Genomic DNA, 20,304 nt, shown 5'->3' with positions numbered 1-20,304 from the left:
GCTTTGTGGAGCACTTTTATCCGTTACTTATCTTTTTTTTTTTTTTTTTTTTTGCGGTACGCGGGCCTCTCACTGCTGTGGCCTCCCCCGTTGCGGAGCACAGGCTCCAGATGCGCAGGCTCAGCGGCCATGGCTCACGGGCCCAGCTGCTCTGCTGCATGTGGGATCTTCCCGGACCGGGGCATGAACTCGTGTCCCCTGCATCGGCAGGCGGACTCTCAACCACTGTGCCACCAGGGAAGCCCTGTTACCTATCTGTTGACCCAATGGTTTCTAGAATTTGTGATTTACAAATCGGTGACATCGGGAAAAGATTTTGGGACTTGGGAACCATAGTGTTGCCAGCTTTATATTTTGCCACGTGAAGCCATTAAAAGGAACATCATCTACAATTACTGTCATTTCATACAAGGAAGAATATTTTAGCATTAGAAAATTGAGACAGGCATAATTTCAGAGTAAAGTTAGCTTTATGAAAAAATGTACTCTGTTGTCCTTATCCTTTTAAATTTGTCATCAACTAGCACCGTTTCAAGGACTAGCTTCAGGGCCCAGGACTGTCCTACTCATCCCGTCCTATCCTGCCGAACCTCCTCCTCCTATTGATTCCTTCTACCAAAGCTCGCAAGAAGCTGCTCCGTGAGTCAAATGTAGATTTGTTGACTCAGAATGAAAAGTAAAGCTACTAAGAGGATTGGACGTTCATCCTGATTGACATATTTTATCCCTAAGCAAGCTACATGAGAAAATTAAAACTGGAAGATTCTTGGATGAACATGGAATCAAAACAGGAGGGATCTGTTAGAGATTTACGGTTTGGCCTCACTTTCTGAGCCAGATGCCTCCGCTTCCTCACCCAGAAGTTTTTGATGGTGTTAGAACCCTTCACCTCTGCCCTCCCTCCCCCCAGGGCCTGGCATGGACACTGCCCAGGTTGAGAAGAGCTGTTCTGCTCTGTTTCAATTTTGATTTTACAGTGGGGTTTTTTTTTCTTTCTTTCTTTCTTTCTTTTTAAAAGTGACCTGGGGCTTCCCTGGTGGCACAGTGGTTGAGAGTCCGCCTGCCGATGCAGGGGACACGGGTTCGTGCCCTGTTCCCCGTTCCAGGAGGATCCCACATGCCGCGGAGCGGCTGGGCCCATGAGCCATGGCCGCTGGGCCTGCGCGTGCGGAGCCTGTGCTCCGCAACGGGAGAGGCCACAGCAGGGAGAGACCCGCGTACTGCAAAAAAAAAAAAAAAAAGTGACCTGATTTACTTTACCTGTTGAGGATGAGGGAACCTCATTGCTTCTCATAAGCCCAGCCTGCATGTAAATGTCGTTATATTTGAGTAAATGGTGTTCTCTCTCAGTTATTCGAGAAGAAGCATAAATTTCTTGTTTCATGTGATTTAGGGAGTCAGCTGTGCTTTCCTTGTTTACTGACACGTTTTATATATATTGTTCCTGCATGTAGTTTTAAACTGCCTCCCCACCCCCTCACCCCCAGTTATTTCTGCCTTCTCGCTTCAATATTAGTCTAGATTGGTCTCTTCTAAGTATTACAGGGTTAGGAATAACACATCATTGATTTCAAAGCAGTGTCTGAAGTAGTAGAGATTTATTTCAGACCATAGGAATTCTGTGTGTTGAAATTGGAGATATGTTCCCCCCTGCAACTTTATTGAGGTATAATTGAAGTACAATAACTCTACATATTTAAAGAGTATTATTTGGTTAGTTTGGACATATGTATATACATGTGAAACCAATCAAGATAATGAACACTTTGATCACCTCCAAAAGTTTCATAGTGCCCCTTTGTAAGCTAACCCTCCCTCCATTCCTATCCCTTAGTAGCCCCGATCTGCTTTCTGTCACTGTAGATTAGTTTACATTTTCAGAATTTTACATTAATGGAATCCTACCATACAGTCTCTTTTTTTTGCCTGGCTCCTTTCACTCTGAATAATTATTTTAAAATTTCTCCATGTCATCTATATCAATAATTAAATCCTTTTCATTGCTGAGTAGTATTCCATTGTGTTAGATATATTACAGTTTCTTTATCCATTCACCTATTGATGGATACTTGGATTGTTTGCTTTCGCTGTAACAGAGCTGCTGTGAATATTTCCGTACAAGTGTTTGGGTGGACATATATTTTAATCTCTCTTGGTTAAATACCTACGAGTAGCTGTATAGGAAACCGCCAAACTGTTTTCCAAGTAGCTGTACCATTTTACATTCTCAAAAACAGTGTATGAGGGTTCTAGTTGGTCCATATCGTTGCCAGCGCTTGGCGAGGTCAGTCTTCTTACTTTTAACCAACCTAATGGGTGGTATGTGGCAGTATCTCATTGTGGTCTTAATTTGTATTGCTTTGATTAATGATGTTCAGCATCTTTACTGTACTTACTGGCTATTCATATACTTTGTGTGTATATGTGAAGTATCTATTAAACTACTTTGCCATTTAAAAATTTTGTCTTCTAAAAGTTCTTTATTTTAGATACAGGCTCTTTGTCTGATATTTGTATTGAAAATATTTTATACTAGTCTTTGGATTTCCTTTTTGTTTTCTCACTGACATCTTCCAAAGAGCAAAAATGTTCAATTTTGATGAAGTCCAATTTGTCAGTCTTTCCTTTTATATTTTACATTTTTGTGTGTTCTAATTAGAAACTTTGCCAACTCCAAAAATTGTATTTTCTTGTATATTTTCTCCTAGGATTTATATAGTTTTAGGTTTTACAGTTAAGTTTATGAGATCTTTTTCAGGTTAATTTTCATGTATGGTGTAGGCTAAGAGTTGATTTTCTTTCCCCATATGAATATCCAGTTGATCAAGCACCAGTCATTGAAAGAACTTTCCTTTCCCCATTTAATTGTTTTTGCACCTTTATCAGATCAGTTGATCCTATATGTATGGGTCTACTTCTGGACTCTGTATTCTGTTCCATTGATCTATTTGACTATCTTTATGTGAATATACAGTGTCTTACTGTAGTTGTATAGTAGATTGTGAAAGTCAGGCACTGTTAGTCCTTGTTAGTCTTCTAATTTTGTTCTTTCAAAGTTGTTTTGGCTATTCTAGGTCCTTTGCATGACCATATAAATTTTAGAATCAGTTTATCACTTTTTACAAAAAAAGTTTCTTGAAATTTTGATTGGAATTGCTTTAAATCTGTAGATCAGTTTGGAGAGAATTATCATCTTAACAAAATGGAGGCTTCCTATCCATGAACTTGGTTTCTCTTTCCATCTAGTTAGGTCTTCTTTAATTTCTCTCTGACTTGTTTTATAGTTTTCAATGTAGAGTGCTTGACCATCTTTTGTTAGATTTATTCCTAAGTATTTTATGTTTTTTGGTGCTGTTGTAAATGGACTCATTTTTGAAATTTCAAATTCTTTCTTGGTAGTATATAAAATGAATTTTTGTGTATTACTCTTATACCTTATTTTCTTGCTAAATTTATTAGTTCCAGTAGATGCCCTGGAATTTTCTATTTTAGCAGTCATCATCTGCAAATAGAAATGGCTTTATTTATTCCCTTCTGATCTTTATGCCTTTTAACTCTTTTTCTTGCCTTGTTGCAATGTCTAAGACATTTGAATAGAAGTGGTGACTGCCTTGTTTGCAGGGGAAACTTTGACCTTTAAGCTGATATTGGCTGTAGGCTTTTTTGTAGATGAGATGCTCTCTATTATTTTGAGTAAGTTTCCTTCTTTTCCTAGTTTCATTTATCATGAATAGATACTGAATACTGTCATTTTCTTTCCTTTTTTTTGTTTTTTGCATTTATTGGAACAATCACATTGTTTTCCTTTATTCTGGCAATGTATCACATATTCCCCTGTTAATATGGTGAATTATATTAACTAACTTTTTATTAAACCAACCTTGCATTCCTGGAATAATCTCTATTTGGTTATGATGTATTTTCCTTTTTATATTAGAGCCTATTGAAAATATTTTGTAAGATTCTATTCCGATATTTTAAGTTGGATTCTGTTGTTAATATTTTGTCAAGGATTTTTATATCTATATTCAAGAGGGTTATTAGTCTGTGATTTTCTTTTTTTGTAATGTCTTTGTCAGGTTTTGGTATTTGAGGATACTAGCCTTAGAGAATGAATTCAGCCATGATCTTTCTTCCTTTTTTTTTGAAAGTTTGATGAAATTAATTTTATTTCTTCATTGTGCATTTGATAGAATTTTCCATTAAAGCCCTCTGCATTTTCTTTGGGGAATACTTTTTGATAAATTCAATTCCTTTATTAGAAATGAGCTGTTCAGATTTTCCATTTCTTCTTGTGAAGTGGCATTTTCAATAAATTTGTCCATTTCATCCAAGTTTTTGAATTTGTCAGCATAGCATTTTCTTATTATCCTTTTAATGGCTGTATTCTGAAGTGATAACCCGTTTTCCATTCTAGGTAGAGGTGATCAAGCCGTCTAGCTGGAGATGGGGATGAGGGTGGGAGTGGGTATCAATTTTGTTGATATTTTCAAAGAACCAGCTTTTGGCTTTGTTAACTTTCTCTGTTGTGTTCTGTTTTATTGATTTCTGCTCTTATATTTATTATTTCCCTCCTTATTTACTTTTGGTTAACTTTGCTCTTTTTTTTTTTTTAAAGCTTCTTAAGGTGGGGAAATTTGTTGTTGTTGTTTTATTTATTTTATTTTTGGCTGCGTTGGGTCTTTGTTGCTGTGCGCGGGCTTTCTCTAGTTGCCGTGAGGGGGGCTACACTTCGTTGCGGTGCACGGGCTTTTCATTGCGGTGGCTTCTCTTGTTGCGGAGCGCAGGCTCTAGGCACACGGGCTCTAGAGCACAGGCTCAGTAGTTGTGGCGCACGGGCTTAGTTGCTCCGCGGCATGTGGGATCTTCCCGGAACAGGGCTCGAACCCATGTCCCCTGCATTGGCAGGCGGATTCTTAACCACTGAGGCACTGGGGAAGCCCGGGAAATTTGTTTTTAAAGCTTTGTCTTTGAAGGGCTTTGTTCGATTTATTTAATAAACATTTACTAAGACCCTATGATTCAATATACCAGGCACTGTCATAGCTTTGAAGACAAGTAGGGCAAATTGCTTACAGGATAGTGGACATTGATACATGTCTACAATCTGTTATCAAAAGTGGCATATCGTTTGATTATTAGTCTCTTTGGATAAGAAAGGTTACAACCATCACTGCTTAATGTTTTCTTATATGTTCTTCATTTTTAATTGAGTATCTGTTATTACATAATTAAAAGTAAATTCTTCCATGTTAATGACATGCTCCAACTGTCCTGTTCTGTCTTACAGATAATTTATTGTTTGTAATCAACTCCATCAAGCAAGAGATTGTAAACCGAGTACAGAATCCAAGAGAGGAGAGAGGACCCAACATGGGACAGAAGCTTGAAATCCTCATTAAAGATACTCTTGGTAAGAAGAACACTGGATAAACTAATAATCACTAATAACGTATAGTGTAAGGTATATGATTCAAGGGAATATTCAAAATTCTTTCAAGGAAAAACTCAAGTGGTCTCATTGTAGTTACCTCCCTTTATGCGAAGATTTGTGTTTTGAGAGTTAGCATTCATAAACATGTTCTGCTGGTTACCACGATTGATTGATTGATTGATTGATTGATAGACAAGAAGTGATTTATTAGGACGCTTACTAGACTTACAAGTGGGCAGGTGAGCATTGTGCTGCCCCACAATTTATTATTTAGACTTCGTCACTGAACTGTTTTAACACTTAGGAAAGATAAACTTCTAGCAACTTTAACCTTCTGTGGGGAAAATAAAGATCCCTGACCTTGTCAAGCCTGCAGTATATACTTCAATAGAGGTTCTTACCTATTTGTTTTACTCTTTCACAGGATTCTAACAGACTTGATTATCTGGTTTTCCATCCCTGAACAGTTTATACCACATGGGGAGGAACAGAGAGGCAGGCATCCAGAAGTCAGGCAGAGTGATACCTGACAGGGAGGGTAGAGGTAGCTAATGTAGACAAAGACATGCAAACCCTAGAGGCCCCAGGAGCTTGGCTACCATAGGAGCAAATCACCCTATGATCAGTAGCATCCCAAGGGCATTACAGCATAACACAAGCCATGAAAACCCTGAAGCATCATAAAATTGTTTCAGCTGTATTATATGTTCTTTGTTTAGCAGTTTTTATTCTAGGACTGTCTCTTAAAAACTGGTTCTTACATAGTTGTTGTGTAGAGTAGTAAATTTCACTTACCTGAGAATTTTCTTCCCCAGGATGCTGACTGTATATTGAATCACGTCACTTAAAAGAATTACAGCTTACTTTTCAATCATTAATTAGTTATTTACCTGAATTTTAGAGTGCCAAACACTATAATTAAAAAAATTTTTTTAAATTGTAAATATCTTAGAATTTGTTAAGACAGTTTTTCTGACTTCCAGTTATTATAAATCCATTCATTCCACAAAATGTTTTCAATGCCTACTATGTTGCCAGGTGTTGGGGGATACAGGGGTTAAGTAGAGACTTGGTTGCTACTCTTCTTAGATGCTTGTAGTCTAAAAATGGAAGGCAAGGAATAGAAAACCAAAAATAATAATAATAACATTGTGGTAACTGCTATGAAGAAATCAAGATGCTTAGATGCAGTGGAGTGAGCAAGAATATTTTATTTCTACTTATACAGAAATGCTCCGGTATACCAAATCTGCTACCCAAATCATTGCATTTTCTTTAATTGAAAATAAATACACATTTATGCTTCCATGCACTTAGTAAGTTTCTTATGGTTTTTGAAATGTCATTAATTTCTCTTGTCAGCGTTGTGTTCATACTGAACGTAAAATATACTAGTGTTTCTGTAGAGCAATTTGGAATCATTAGTAAAATTAGCAAGGCATATAGATTTTAACCCAACGATTTCATGAAATTTGACAGCTTTCATGTTTAAAGGCCAAAGGAGAAGATCTAAAAGAGAGATTAAGAGATGAGAAAAAAGAATTCCTTAGTCTAGGAAGGGATAAACAGCTAACATTTATATAGTACTTATTATGATCCAGGATCTGTCTACTCAGATTTAGTGATTTACTTCCACAGTTCTGTGAAGAAGGTATTATTATCCTGGTTTTACAGATGAGGAATTGGAAGCCCAACAAGGTATTAAGTAACTTGCCACAAGTCCTATAGCCAACAAGTGGCAGGACTAGGAGCTAGAAGTAAGTGCTCCTAGTTGCAAGTGCTTGCACTGTACCCATGGATCATCACTTGGCCCTGTCATCTGACACTCATCTTTAGATAGTTTCTGAACTGTATAGTTCCCAAGTGGCCCACTAATTGCCTCATCCAGTAGACTTACTTGAGAATTTATTTTTCTTGACATTCTGTGTAACATTTGATTCTTTTGAGCATTTATCTTCATTCTTAAAACATTCTCTTTATCTTAAGGTACTTAAGGTTCTGCTTGCCTTGTTTCCTATCTTTTTACACACAAAATGCTAGTGGTTTCTCTGTGGCTCTAGCAATACCCACTGGTCATGTGCAGAAATTAAGATACGTTTCCAAAAAACAAAAGCTCATTTAGCATAATGGTTAAAATCAGAGTATTTGAAATCAGTTCTAGATTCAAGTCCTGGCCCTGCCACTTACTACCTGAGGACCCTAGGGAAGTAACTTCACTTCCCTCAACCTAATTTTATTCATCTATAATGTAAAGTGTGGACAGTTGTGTGGATTAAATGGAAAGAGTGCATGTAAAGCACTTAGCATACTGCTGAACACAAATTCTCAATACTTAGTAAGTATTAGTTGTTGATGTTACCATATTACATCGTAAACATTTTTTAATTAATTAATTTATTTATTTTTGGCTGTGTTGGGTCTTCGTTTCTGTGCGAGGGCTCTATCTAGTTGCGGCAAGCGGGGGCCACTCTTCATCGCGGTGCACGGGCCTCTCACTATCGCGGCCTCTCTTGTTGCGGAGCACAGGCTCCAGACACGCAGGCTCAGTAGTTGTGGTGCACGGGCCTAGTTGCTCCGCGGCATGTGGGATCTTCCCAGACCAGGGCTCGAACCCGTGTCCCCTGCATTGGCAGGCAGATTCTTAACCACTGTGCCACCAGGGAAGCCCATATGTTTTTAATATTTGATTTGTTCCCTTGCTTTGGTTTTCTTCTTTGGGGACTCTTACTATTTGTGGGTTGGATCTTCTTTGCCTGTCTTCAGTATTTTCTGAAGTATATTCACTTCTTCTCAAATTAAAAAAAAAATCTCTTAATTTCTTATTTTAAAATTCTTCCCCTTTTCACTGCTGTTTCTCTTAAATGCGTTATCTGTTGTGTTTATTTGCAGCTCTTATATCCTTTTAGATTTGTTTTAATTTCAGGAGTTCCTTTTTTCATTTTTTTTTCTTTTTTTTTGAGGTGTGATTGACATAACATTATATTAATTTCAGGTGTATAATGTACTGATTTGATACTGGTATATATTGCAAAATGATCACCACAGTAAGTCCAGTTAGCATCTGTTAATATACATAGTTATAAAATATTTTTTTCTTGTGCCGAGACCTTTTAAGATCCTCTCTCCTACCTACTTTCAAATATGCAGTACAGTATTATTAACTACAGTCACCATGCTATACGTTACATCCCCCTCATTATGGATTATAGTCTTTATCATCAAGAAGCACACATCTTTTGTCTTGTTTACAGCTTTTTCCTTGAATTCAATCTTGTCTGATCTTACAGTCATGAATGTAGCTTTCTTATTATTTATCTTTGCTTGGTAGCCTTCCCTTTTATTTTCAGTCTTTCTGAATTACTTTATATGATATACATCTCTTTTTAAAAGATCTTAATTAGATTAAAATTTACATTTAATTTCGATTTGCATACCATAAAATTCACTCCTAGATTTTTATATGTAACTTGTAGTTTGATTTTCTTTATTAGTCAGTCTAGGAGTTTTTCTTTAATGGATGAGTTTAGCTCATTTTTATTTTATTATTTTTTTTGGCTGCTTTGGGTCTTCATTGCTGTGTGCAGACTTTCTCCATTTGCGGTGGCTTCTCTTGCTGCAGAGCACGGGCTCTAGGCTCACGGGCTTCAGTAGTTGTGGTGTACAGGCTCAGTAGTTGTGGCTTGCAGGCTCTAGAGCTCAGGCTCAGTAGTTGTGGTGCGCAGGCTCTAGGGCACGTGGGCTTCAGTAGTTGTGGCTCGTGGGCTTGGTAGATGTGGCTCGCGGGCTCTAGAGCGCAGGCTCAGTAGTTGTGGTGCACGGGCTGGCTTAGCTGCTCTGCGGCATGTGGGATCTTCCTGGACTAGGGATTGAATCCGTGTCCCCTGCACTGGCAGGCGGATTCTTTTTTTTTTTTTTTTTTTTTAATTTTTATTTATTTATTTATTTATGGCTGTGCTGGGTCTCCGTTACTGCGCACGGGCTTTCTCTAGTTGCAGTGAGTGGGGGCTACTCTTCGTTGCCGTGTGCGTGCTTCTCATTGTGGTGACTTTTTTTGCTGCGGAGCACAGGCTGTAGGCTCGTGGGCTTCAGTAGTTATGGCTTGTGGGCTCTGGAGTGCAGGCTCAGTAGTTGTGGTGCACGGGCTTGGTTGCTCCACAGCATGTGGGATCTTCCCAGACCAGGGCTCGAACCCATGTCCCCTGCATTGTCAGGGGGATTCTCAACCACTGTGCCACCAGGGAAGCCCGGCAGGTGGCTTTTTAACCACCGTGCCACCAGGGAAGTCCCAGCTCATTTTTATTTATTGATGTATGTTTGGTTTTATTTCTGTTATCAGAAGAGCTGTTAGGGCCTTCCCTGGTGGCACAGTGGTTGAGAGTCTGCCTGCCAATGCAGGGGACACGGGTTCGTGCCCCGGTCTGGGAAGATCCCACATGCTGCGGAGCAGCTAGGCCCATGAGCCATGGCTGCTGAGCCTGCGCATCTGGAGCCTGTGCTCCGCAACGGGAGAGGCCCTCGTACCACAAGAAAAAAAGAAAAAAAAAAAAGCTGTTAAGATTTGTTCATATGGCTTTCTTGCCTTTTTATGTCATTCACTGTATGATCCATTATTATTATAGTTTCATTTTGTATGTGTCCTCTGATTATTTTCAAGTTCTACATTTTTGTCTTGCAGGTTCACTTTTTAGCTAATAACATGTATACTTAATTTTTTTCTCAACTTTTCATTTAAGATATCCATCCTACAAGAAAAGTAGAAAGAAACAGTCCAGTGAACACCTGCGTGTCATTCCGCTAGATTCACCAGCTGTTAATATTTTGCTGCATTTGCTTTATTTCTGCCTCTGTGTACATTTTTTCCCTATATATTTGAAGGTAACATAAACATATGATTCTTCATCCATAACTACTACTTCAGCATGTATTTCTCAAGAACAAGGACACTTTCTTAGACACAATACTGCTATAACTTCCGTTGATGTGATATCTATATGGAGTCCATATTTAAATTTCCCCAGTTGTCTCAGTAATGTCCTTTCTAACCTTTTTGTTTGTTTTTGATCCAATTAAGGATCATGAGTTGCATTTAGTTGTGTCTTTTTTTTTTTTTTTTTTTTTTCTCCTTTAATCTAGATCAGTTTCCCAGGCTTTTTTCTTCCATAAAAAATCCAGGTAGTTGATCTTGTAAAATGTCCCAACATTTGAATTCATCTGTTTGCCCATGATTAGTTACAGTTAAATTTTCTTGGCAAGAATACATTGTAGCTTATATATCCTTCTCACTATGTCAATCAAGAAACAGTATCAGTTCGTCCCATTATTGGTCAGGCTGATTTTGATCACATGGTTAAGGTGGTGTCAATTCTCTGTTTTTTACAATATCTTTTGACTTCTTATGAGCAATTACTGCATAGTATTTTTCTGCTTCCATCTCCTTTAATTGCTCCGTTTTGTATTAAATTTAAAGCACGTACACCTCTGTTACGTAAAGTCAATATATCAAATATCTTTGACCTCAGCTATAGAGGATGAGGAAGATGAAAAAATCAACATACCTGCAGTGTCTCCCACCTTTCCTTCTTCTCTTCCAAGTTTGCTTATTTATCCACTTTTCTTTAAAATGAAGAAAAAGGAACGTAAAATTGATCATCATTATAAAAATGAATGAAAACATCCTTCAGGTATATATTTTCAGTCACGTGGGTGAAGCCCATCCATGAGATATAGTGAGGTTGGAGCAGTTGGAAGAGACTGGTGGTTTGATCCTTCTAATCTTGTAGGCTCTAATTATGGTGGGTAGAATTATTTTCTGGGCTGCAGTAGCAAATGGCAGAACACTCATCTGGGACCAGTGTCTAGCTGAGAGTCACCCCTGACCCTCAGATTTTCCTACTCCTCACCTTCATATGTGTCTAAGTGTGCCTATTATTCTTTTCTTCAGGTCTCCCAGTTGCTGGGCAAACCTCAGAATTTGTTAACCAAGTGTTAGAGAAGACTGCGGAAGGCAATCCCACCGGAGGCCTTGTAGGACTAAGGATACCAACATCAAAAGTGTAATCAGCCTCATTGGACCACTGGTCAGAAATGTCTGTGTTTGTCACGTTATTCATTGTAAATTTTCATTCTGTTTTGCATGTCAGTTTAGCATTATGTAAACATTTACAATTAGGTTACATTGTTTTAAGAACTAAGTAGCATAAGTGAAGCATGATCCAAAATACTTGATTATTACATTTTCAGAGCATAAACCGTTGGTTAAAACTGCTACTGGCATCAGAATTGAAACTCATACATTTAAGTAGATGTTTAGATACAGATTACAAAATCTGTTAAAGCAAAACATTTTGGAAGAGTGAAGATAATAGTAAATGCCAAATATTGTGGCAGGTTTATGCTCTGAACCACACAAAAAAATTGAGGAAGCATTTTTTTAAACAGTCAGTTTAGATTGTTTTTAGAATTATTGCTTTTTATTCTAATTTTCCACAACCATTAATCTCACTTGTACATGGCACAACCCAGCACTCATGCCCATGTGCCATATTAGATGTTCATTTTCCGAGCTCAATATGGTATATATAAATATATATATAAATATATATATATAATGTCTGTGCAAGTAAGAAAAAAAAAGCATATTCTTTGTGCCTTGTATTTTGGGGAAACTATAAAACTGGTAATATTTTGTATGATGAAAACCCTAATGAGGAAAAACAAGATATATAGATGGAAAAATTATGGGGTTTAAATGTTTTTTTGTTCCAACTCTTTTTCAAATTTTTTGAATGTATATAGGACTATGTTGAAATGTAGATATATGCCACAGAGTCTGTGTATTGTATAAAAAACAAAACAAAAAACAAACAAAAAAAAGATGGCTCTAGAAAACTCATATTTCGGTACTTGACCGGAAGAAGACAAATACTTGCACATTATTGCGATTGTTTTATTTTTTGTACCAAAGACAAATGCAACTGATATGGCATACTGCCAGTCTAAGTAAAGTTTTGCACAGCTTACATGATACTGTATGAATGTATGAAAAAAAAGGAGAAAAAAAAGAAAAACGAAAAGGTCAGGGTTAGGGATCTTACTGAACTGTGAATTTTATTTCTGTTTGGGTCCAATTATCTACAGAAGGAGCATCCACACATACAGATATTATTTTGCTGTTCCTCTAGTTCGCTTCCATAGTAGATAAGTTGGTGGCCATTTAGGTGTCTATAAGTCTTTTTATTTCTGCACTTATTGTAGGAAATTTTAATATATTTCATTTTAGTAAGCTATTGGTAAAATAGTTTTTGACCTTGAAAATTAAAAAGTTTATTTAGCTTATTGTAGTATACTTCCACCAAACAACCAAAATACAGATTATTTTTATTGTATTATGTATATATATATGTAAAGACAGAAAAAAGCTAAAAATATCTAATTCTTTAGTTGCCACTTTTCCAATTGATGTATTATTGTGCATGTAATATTTTCAAAGATCAACACAAGCTTAAAACAAAAACAAAAAGATTTATAGATTTTTATATTTTTGTACAGGTATTTTCAAACTAGCTTCTTCAAACTTAACATGTGACTTATTCTTCTTCTATAGTTTCTAGAACTGAGAAATATTAACACATTTAGTTTTTAGGTGCTCTTTTTTGTTCACATAAAACAGCTTCATTAGTCAGTGTTTTAACTATGTTAAAGCTTTACCTCTTGATGAGAAATTTCTTATGTCAAGGCAACGTTATAAACCTTCCCTACAGATCTTTCCGTCCTGTCTCTCTTACTGTTTTATTTTCAAATCTTGTGTTTTGAACTCTGAAAACTGGTAGCTTAAAAATTATACCTTAAAAAAAATCCTATTTAGCCAGAAAAAAAAAAAAAACCAAAAATTTCCGACCTAGCTGCCGGGAAAGTATCTATTTCTCCAACTATTTCTCCATTACCCCTTGGAGAATTTATTTTTAATTATATTTTGTCTATACAGTGTGTTTCCTTTTCTGTTATTTTTTCCCTCCCCACCACGGTTTCCCATTTGTAAGTGATAGCACATGAAGCTATAGCTTATAAAGGTTTGCTTGATTCTAAAACACACAGTAACAAGTGAGCAATGTTGCTTTCATGCTTCTTTGACATTATGAAAAAGAAACTCCAAGAAGGATTGTCTAAACACCTTAGCTGAGCTGTGATGCACAAGATTACCCTGTGTGCTTGGTGGAAATGTACCTGGTTAGTGCATTCACACTAAACAGATAAGCTTAGATCTAATGGTTTAATAGAATGTAAGTTTATTGTTTTAAAGTTTTTCATTTTTAGGTGGGAGAAGGCAAAGCACAGGTTTGTAACTTGGAGGTATATGAAGTTTTGACAGAATGTGTCTGGGAAATTGAAACATGTTCCAAAATATGGCAGTTTTGCAATCAGGTGAAAATCACTTCATGATAGAGATTCAGCTGATGAGGTTTATAAAATTGCCCCTTTCTAGCTGCTCTGTTAGGAATTCTGGTTTTTTATACCTTTTTCTTGTCTGCAAACCAGAATTTGATTTTTTGGTCTTGCATTTCAAAAAAAGACTTTGAATCTGTTTAGTAGATTCCATATCCTTGCATTTCAGTGTTTTATATGTACTACTTAAGTTAAATAGGTAAAAGCTTTTAAATAGTTGAGCTTTTTAATGTTGACACTTTATTTTGTACCTATTTATATATGTATGTATATCTTAGAAAAGCACTTTGTTAAAAAAAATTGCATTTTATATGATTCCTGCCATTTGCTGCTAAATCTGGGCTGGTCAGAATGCTGCAGCGATACTTGATCTAAATAAAAACCTGGCAGTAAAATGTAGAGTGAAAGTTAAATCCTCTTGCTGTTTTAACTTTATCATAAAGATGGCATAGGCAAGCTGTGCAGCTTTACATTTTAACCAGGGGACTCTGTGGCATTTAAAACCGTCTAGAAATGGTTGTACTTTAATGCCAGTAATAATCTGCTTCCTCTATTGTCATTAAAATGTATACGTTTAGTGTATCACACAAACAAATCTTACAAGGGTAACGTAAAAACCCCAACAATTGTACGTGTTCTGTTTTTGAAAATTGTGGCATGTATTTTTGGGTGAAGATCATTAGAGAAGAGCTCTCTAAAGGTTTTCTGTGTTCATACATGGTATACAGATAGCTCATAATGAAGTCCAGAATTTTACTTTAAGTGAAGGCATTGTGAATTCACCTCAAATAAACCCATTGTTCCCAAAGCGATTATAAACTTTGACTCTAGTACTACTATGATTTAAAAAAACAAAAAACGTTCTTCCTCTTTTCAGATACACTGGATTCTTTATAGAGTTTGTCTCCATATGAAAGCATGCTGTCCAGTTGTTCTTGTTAAGATCTTGTCTGAGTTTTGAATTGGGTGCCACACTTTTTCAGTCAATATGATTGCTTGTTCTACTGTACCATGTACGATTCTTGTCCTCTCCTATATCCTTCATGACAGATTATGATGTGGCTTTATATTGTGCCTTACTTGTACATTTAAAACAAAACATCTCCATTCCCTTTCACTTCCTAAATCTTTCACTTTGACCTTTTTGGTAAGAGAATCAGAGCTATTATAAAAACATCATGAAGGATTTCAGATGGGTATGGTTTCAAATTCCCTCTCTTTATTGTTATTTTATATTTGTATGAAAGACCAGTTTTGAATGGTCTTTGAATATGAGGGGGAGAGATTAGCAGTAATTTCACTACATCCCTTTTTCCTAACTTTCATGAATTTGTCATACATCTTCTTTCTGATGCTTGACTTCATTTGCTCCTTAGCAGTAGTCTGCATTTAAAGAAAGGTATGCTCAGTTCATCAGCTTGAAATTGACTATTTTCATTTTTCCAGAATTTTTTAGGAGAAGAGTACTCATTTTGTTTGTTTTATAAAACAGATGACAAGTCTCTTTAAAAGAAACAGAAGTACAGTACTTTTGAAATACAATGCTGTTAGTTTGGATTTCTTTTTTTATATATAATATTCATACAGTTATCTGATGTTTGCCTTCATTAATAAAGCTGTTAGTTTATTCACCAAAATGTCAAGAATGGATGTGCTTTTCTTTATTCCATACATTTCTAAATATTTTAGCTGCTAAGAGTTAGTTAACTTTCTAAGAAACGAAATCAAGTTGCCTTCAGCAGGAATTAACAAAAACTTATGTTCCCTTTCTTTATATAGTCTTCCTAAAATTCTGTTCAAGTATTTTCTAGTTAATTATGTAACAGAATGTTAGCATCTCTCCAAATCTTGAAACTTGAATTTTGAGAACGCATTGAATTATGCTTTCAGTGTTAAAGTTTCAAATTATCCTTCTAGTGAAGTCTATTGTGGAATACCATTTCCCATGGAACTAAGGCCATTTCCACAACTTTGCACAGAACTGCAGTCTTGTTCTTCCCTCGGATCATGACAAATAAGCCTCACACAGTGCCGTAATACTTGTGGATTCTTTTGTAATCTTTGTAATCTTAATAAGGGCATTATGAGAAGATGACTCCATGTTTTTTTAATATTTCAAACACATTGGGATGTAACCATGAATGTCAACTGTAGGAATGGTTGTTTCGTTTTAAGGAATAAGCATGTTGGGGGAAGATGATGAAAATGTACTACTGACAGTTTTACACTTCCATAGACAAGTGGGATTATGTGTTGAAGCATAATCCTCGTGCTTAGTAAACTGACTGAAATTGTAGAAATTACACCTAGGAACTGAATTATGCCAAATTGCCATTTTCCTTTAGAAAAGAGAGATTTGGGGGTAGTGGTGAGGGAATAGAACCTTAAAACTACTTCCAAATAGTATTTTGGAATTGATGACTTGGTGACTAGTGAGGAACATCAAAGTTGGGTATTTCAATGTGCCAAGTTCGGGTGAACTAAGTTTGCCTCTTTCATAACAATGTAAACACAATGGTGTAGTTAATTAAATTATGGGTGGATGTGAGCGGGACTGATTACTGTGTCTTGCCCTTCGCCCTTTGTTTTTTTCAGAACCAAATAACAGAAATGTATATGTGTGTACTGTATCTGCCTTTTCACCACATTTTTATGACACTGTATTCCACTGCCTGCTTTTTTTTTTTTTTTTAACCTTCTTTCCCTAGGATTTGTCCTATAACTTAGCATTTGTGGTTAACAGTGATACTAGGGCTGACTGCACATAAGACGTCACAAGAGAAGAGCGGAAGGGCAAGAATTCAAAGTGTTTGTTCATACAATGTGGCGACCTCTTTTGCATAGTTGCGTAGGATCCTGTTTGTAATGCTATCATAAATATTCTGTAGTTTTGTTCCCCACTCCCCTAACTGTAGCTATGAAACTTTTTATTGGATTCAGTCTTGTCTATTGTCTAGAAAGAATTTTATCTCGTTGACGCATGAGCTGTTTAAAAATTATTCTATTAAATGTTGGTTAATAGTTGTGCAGTTTTTCTTTTCAGAAGAAAAGGCAATTCAAACATTGCCTTTGTTTTCTGTCACTTTCCAACCCCTCAGCACTTCTAGTCAGATACAGATTCATCAGTGTATGCAACATCCTTTGTAATTTAAAATAAAAAAAGATGAAAAGAAAAGGTTTTGAATTGTTTGCCTCATGCTTTCGTCCTTCCTTTTTCTGTTGCTTTTCTGTTGCTTTCCAAGGTGATCATCCACCCTTCAGAATAACCCACTGCAACAAAATTCCAAACTAGAGACAGCAGTGAACTCTTGATCGCGCTGCCCCTCTCTTGGTGTAGTGTGCGAACAGCTAACATTTTTTTTTTTTTTAACACTTTGGGCTGCTTTTTCAATACTTCAGTTAAATTTAGCTATTACGTAGAATTACTCATTGACAAAAACATTTACATTCTTTATAGTTTAGAGCATAGTTTAGTTTATCCTTATTTCTCCTCCTTGATTCTTTGGCCAAGCGATATCTCTGAGGGAAAGAAGGTATTTTGAGTCTCTCCTGACTTAAGCCTTTGTATGTGTTTGTGTGTTTCATAATTCTAAGTAGGTCCCCAAGCTAGGCTGGGCATATACATAGAACTGTTAAATCAGGGGACCCGAGTAAACACCACTGTAGCAGTGTGTTCCTTCGGCCAACAAACATTTGTTTAGCACTTTCTCTGCCAAGACTTGTGCTGCGTACTGGCCAGAAAGAGACTAAAGAGACCGCCACTAACGTTTAGTCTGCTGAGGGAGGCCACGTGTGAACAGGGCCACAAAACAACACAAGAGCTGTTAAACACGCAAAGGGTTCTAGGTACGTTACCGCAGAGGTATTTGCAAGGACACTGGTACCACATCAAGTGGGGTGTGTTAAGAGAATAGATAGGCTGTGTGCATGACATCCCTGGTCCCTTGAAGAAGCCCTTTTTGCTTCATTTGAGTGACACTGAGGCTGTCAGGAAGCAAAGTGGGCCTAGCCTCTCATGGACTGGTTCTGCTTCAGGACTTGACCTCACAGGAGCCTCTGTCAGAGTCTGGGCACTTTAAGAAGCTGGGTAAGCCAGCCCTTCCAGTACAGCTCTTAGGAAACCAACCCTTCTGTTAGGTAGCGCCCAGTGAGATGGGTTGTTCAATTGTCTCTCGTTGCCCACATTGATTTCGGAACCAGAGAGCACCTTAGAGAGAAAAACATTAGTTGGGAAATACTTTAATATCCCAGCTGAAAGGTTCAGAATAGGAAGAAGGCATTAGAAAGTCCTAGAAGGCTAGGGTGGCATTCATTAAGCCCCTGCTAGGTGCTTTCCTATCAGGGAACTCACCTGCTGCTCTCTGTGGCCCAGTAAGGTGGGTGATCATGTCCATTTTACAAAAGAGACTAGAACCAGATGCAGGGACTCACCCCAGACCCAGCTTAGATGATACAGAACTCCAATTCAAATGGCAGTCTGCTTGCAGCACTCAGAGATAATCCATACTCCTCTGTAAGGGACCTGGCCAAGTCACTGGCAATATTTGGATGGATGTCTGTGTAGGAGGGAGATAATGGGCTTAGGGTCTGAAAACCAGAAAGAACCAAAGCCAGAACCTAGTAGATGCAGTAAACAAAAGCTAGTCTCAGGATCAGTAGGTAAAGGTGATGGAAGCAAAACAGCATTGGCAGTAGTCAGTGATGGGGAGTGCGGGTCACCAAATTGTATATTTATCCCTCAAAGATGGCCTCTAGCTGAAGGCCTTAGAATTGAGTCTTTTTTATTAGAATGGAGTATGTTGGAGGGTGGAGAAAAGAGGAGCTATGTTTTCTCTAATTGCCTCATGGAAATGCAATTGGTGACTGTTGGTTGCAGAGGAATTTCCACCAAGTAGCATGATGGGAAAGGGGCTCAAGGTCACGTGGGCCTATCTACTGCGTGCAGAGTTTGGGTTTCTTCAGTGTCCTGAACTGGGAGCTTCTACTTGAGGATCCAAAATGTTTGACCTGAAGAATGTCAACCTCAGTTTCTTTAAAAGGTTTTAATCTTAAAATGTCTCCAGGAATGAGCTTAAAAGAAAATGTACAAACTCTGAAGAAAACATTAAAATACTATGAAGGATACAGAAGACGAACAAGTGGAAAGATAGACCAAGTTCTTGAATAGGAACAGTCAACCGCATAAACCTGTCAGTCCTCCTAACTTAAACGAACAATTCAGTGCCATCCCGATAAGACATACCAATACGATTTCAAAAAACTAAAATTCACATGGGGAAAAAAATGGGGTGTTCGATCCTGACAGATATTAAAACACATAAAACTAATATTAAAACAGTGTCATTTTGGTGAATGAATGAATAGGCCAACAGAATAGAATGGAAAGTATAGAGATAGATTCAGATGTATTTATATTTAATTTATATATTATAAATAATATTAATATGTTATTAATTTATATATTATTTATATTTAATTTATATGGTAAGTGTGGCATCTGAAACCAGTGAGAAAAGGATGGATTGTTCAGAAAATAGTGTTGGAACAACTGGGTAACCCTCTGGGGAAAGTAAACTTGGCTCTGTATCTCCCACCATAAGCCTACACATATTTCAAAATGGGTAAAGATCTAAATGTAAAAATAAAATTTCAAATAAAATTTTTTAAGGCCCAAAACACCATAAAAGCCAAGTCAAAATTCTGTAGACTAAGAGACAAAGCTCATTTCTAAGGGCAAATCCTCCTCATATCTAAAGAACTCTGGGAGCTGATATGAAAAAGACTGACAACCTAATAGAAAAATGAGCAGATAGTAAAATAAATACAAGTAGTTCTCCATTCATGATAAGAAAAATGAAAATTGAAAGATGGCATTTTTCACTCAATCAGACTGGCAAAAATCCCAGTGTTTGTTAACACACCGTGTGTACGAGGCCGTGAGAAAGCAGGCATTTGTACCACATTGCTGGTGGGAGTGTAAATTGATATAACTTCTATGAAGAGCAATTCGGTAGCATGTATCAGAATTTTAAAATGCATATATCCTTTGACCTAGCAATTCCATTTGCTCTGGGCAAGTCATTATCTCTCTGTGCCTGTTTCCTCATCTGTAAAAAGTGGATAACTCTACCTCACAGGGTTGTTGTGAGAGTTAAGTTAGAATGATACACATAAAGCACTTAGTACAAAGTACCTGGCACAAGGGAAGTACTCCACAAATGTCAGTAATATAATAATAGCAGTCATGTGCATTGCATTCTTACGATGTACCACATTACTACATTGTGCTTGGTGCTTTTTATGTATTACCTCTTTTAATCTTTCAGTCAATGCTGTGATCACCAGCATTTAGCCTCTGAAGCACAGAGATGTGAAGTGGGTTGTTAAGCAGGATTCAAGCCAGGGCAGATGCCCAAGCCTGCAATATA

The 20,304-nt window shown here is 37.1% G+C and overlaps 1 protein-coding gene across 2 annotated transcripts in view; it reads left to right on the top strand.

Moving 5' to 3' along the window:
* Positions 1-20,304, top strand: part of CREBRF (CREB3 regulatory factor) — a 64,836-nt gene that overhangs the window by 43,719 nt on the left and 813 nt on the right. Inside the window, exons 8-9 of one of the 2 annotated variants that reach the window (XM_032625800.1) lie at positions 5,291-5,413; positions 11,376-11,511. In XM_032625800.1, the coding sequence (XP_032481691.1) occupies positions 5,291-5,413; positions 11,376-11,491 (239 nt within the window). In that variant the 3' untranslated portion in view covers positions 11,492-11,511. Of the gene's footprint in view, positions 1-5,290; positions 5,414-11,375; positions 17,061-20,304 lie in introns of those variants that run through there. The other variant, XM_032625799.1, reaches the window with a different exon arrangement.

The sequence above is a fragment of the Phocoena sinus genome, chromosome 3, assembly GCF_008692025.1.
Source record: "Phocoena sinus isolate mPhoSin1 chromosome 3, mPhoSin1.pri, whole genome shotgun sequence".
In the NCBI taxonomy this organism is placed as follows: domain Eukaryota; kingdom Metazoa; phylum Chordata; class Mammalia; order Artiodactyla; family Phocoenidae; genus Phocoena; species Phocoena sinus.
Note: the sequence above shows the minus strand (reverse complement) of the source record. Positions and strands in the feature narration are given on the sequence as shown.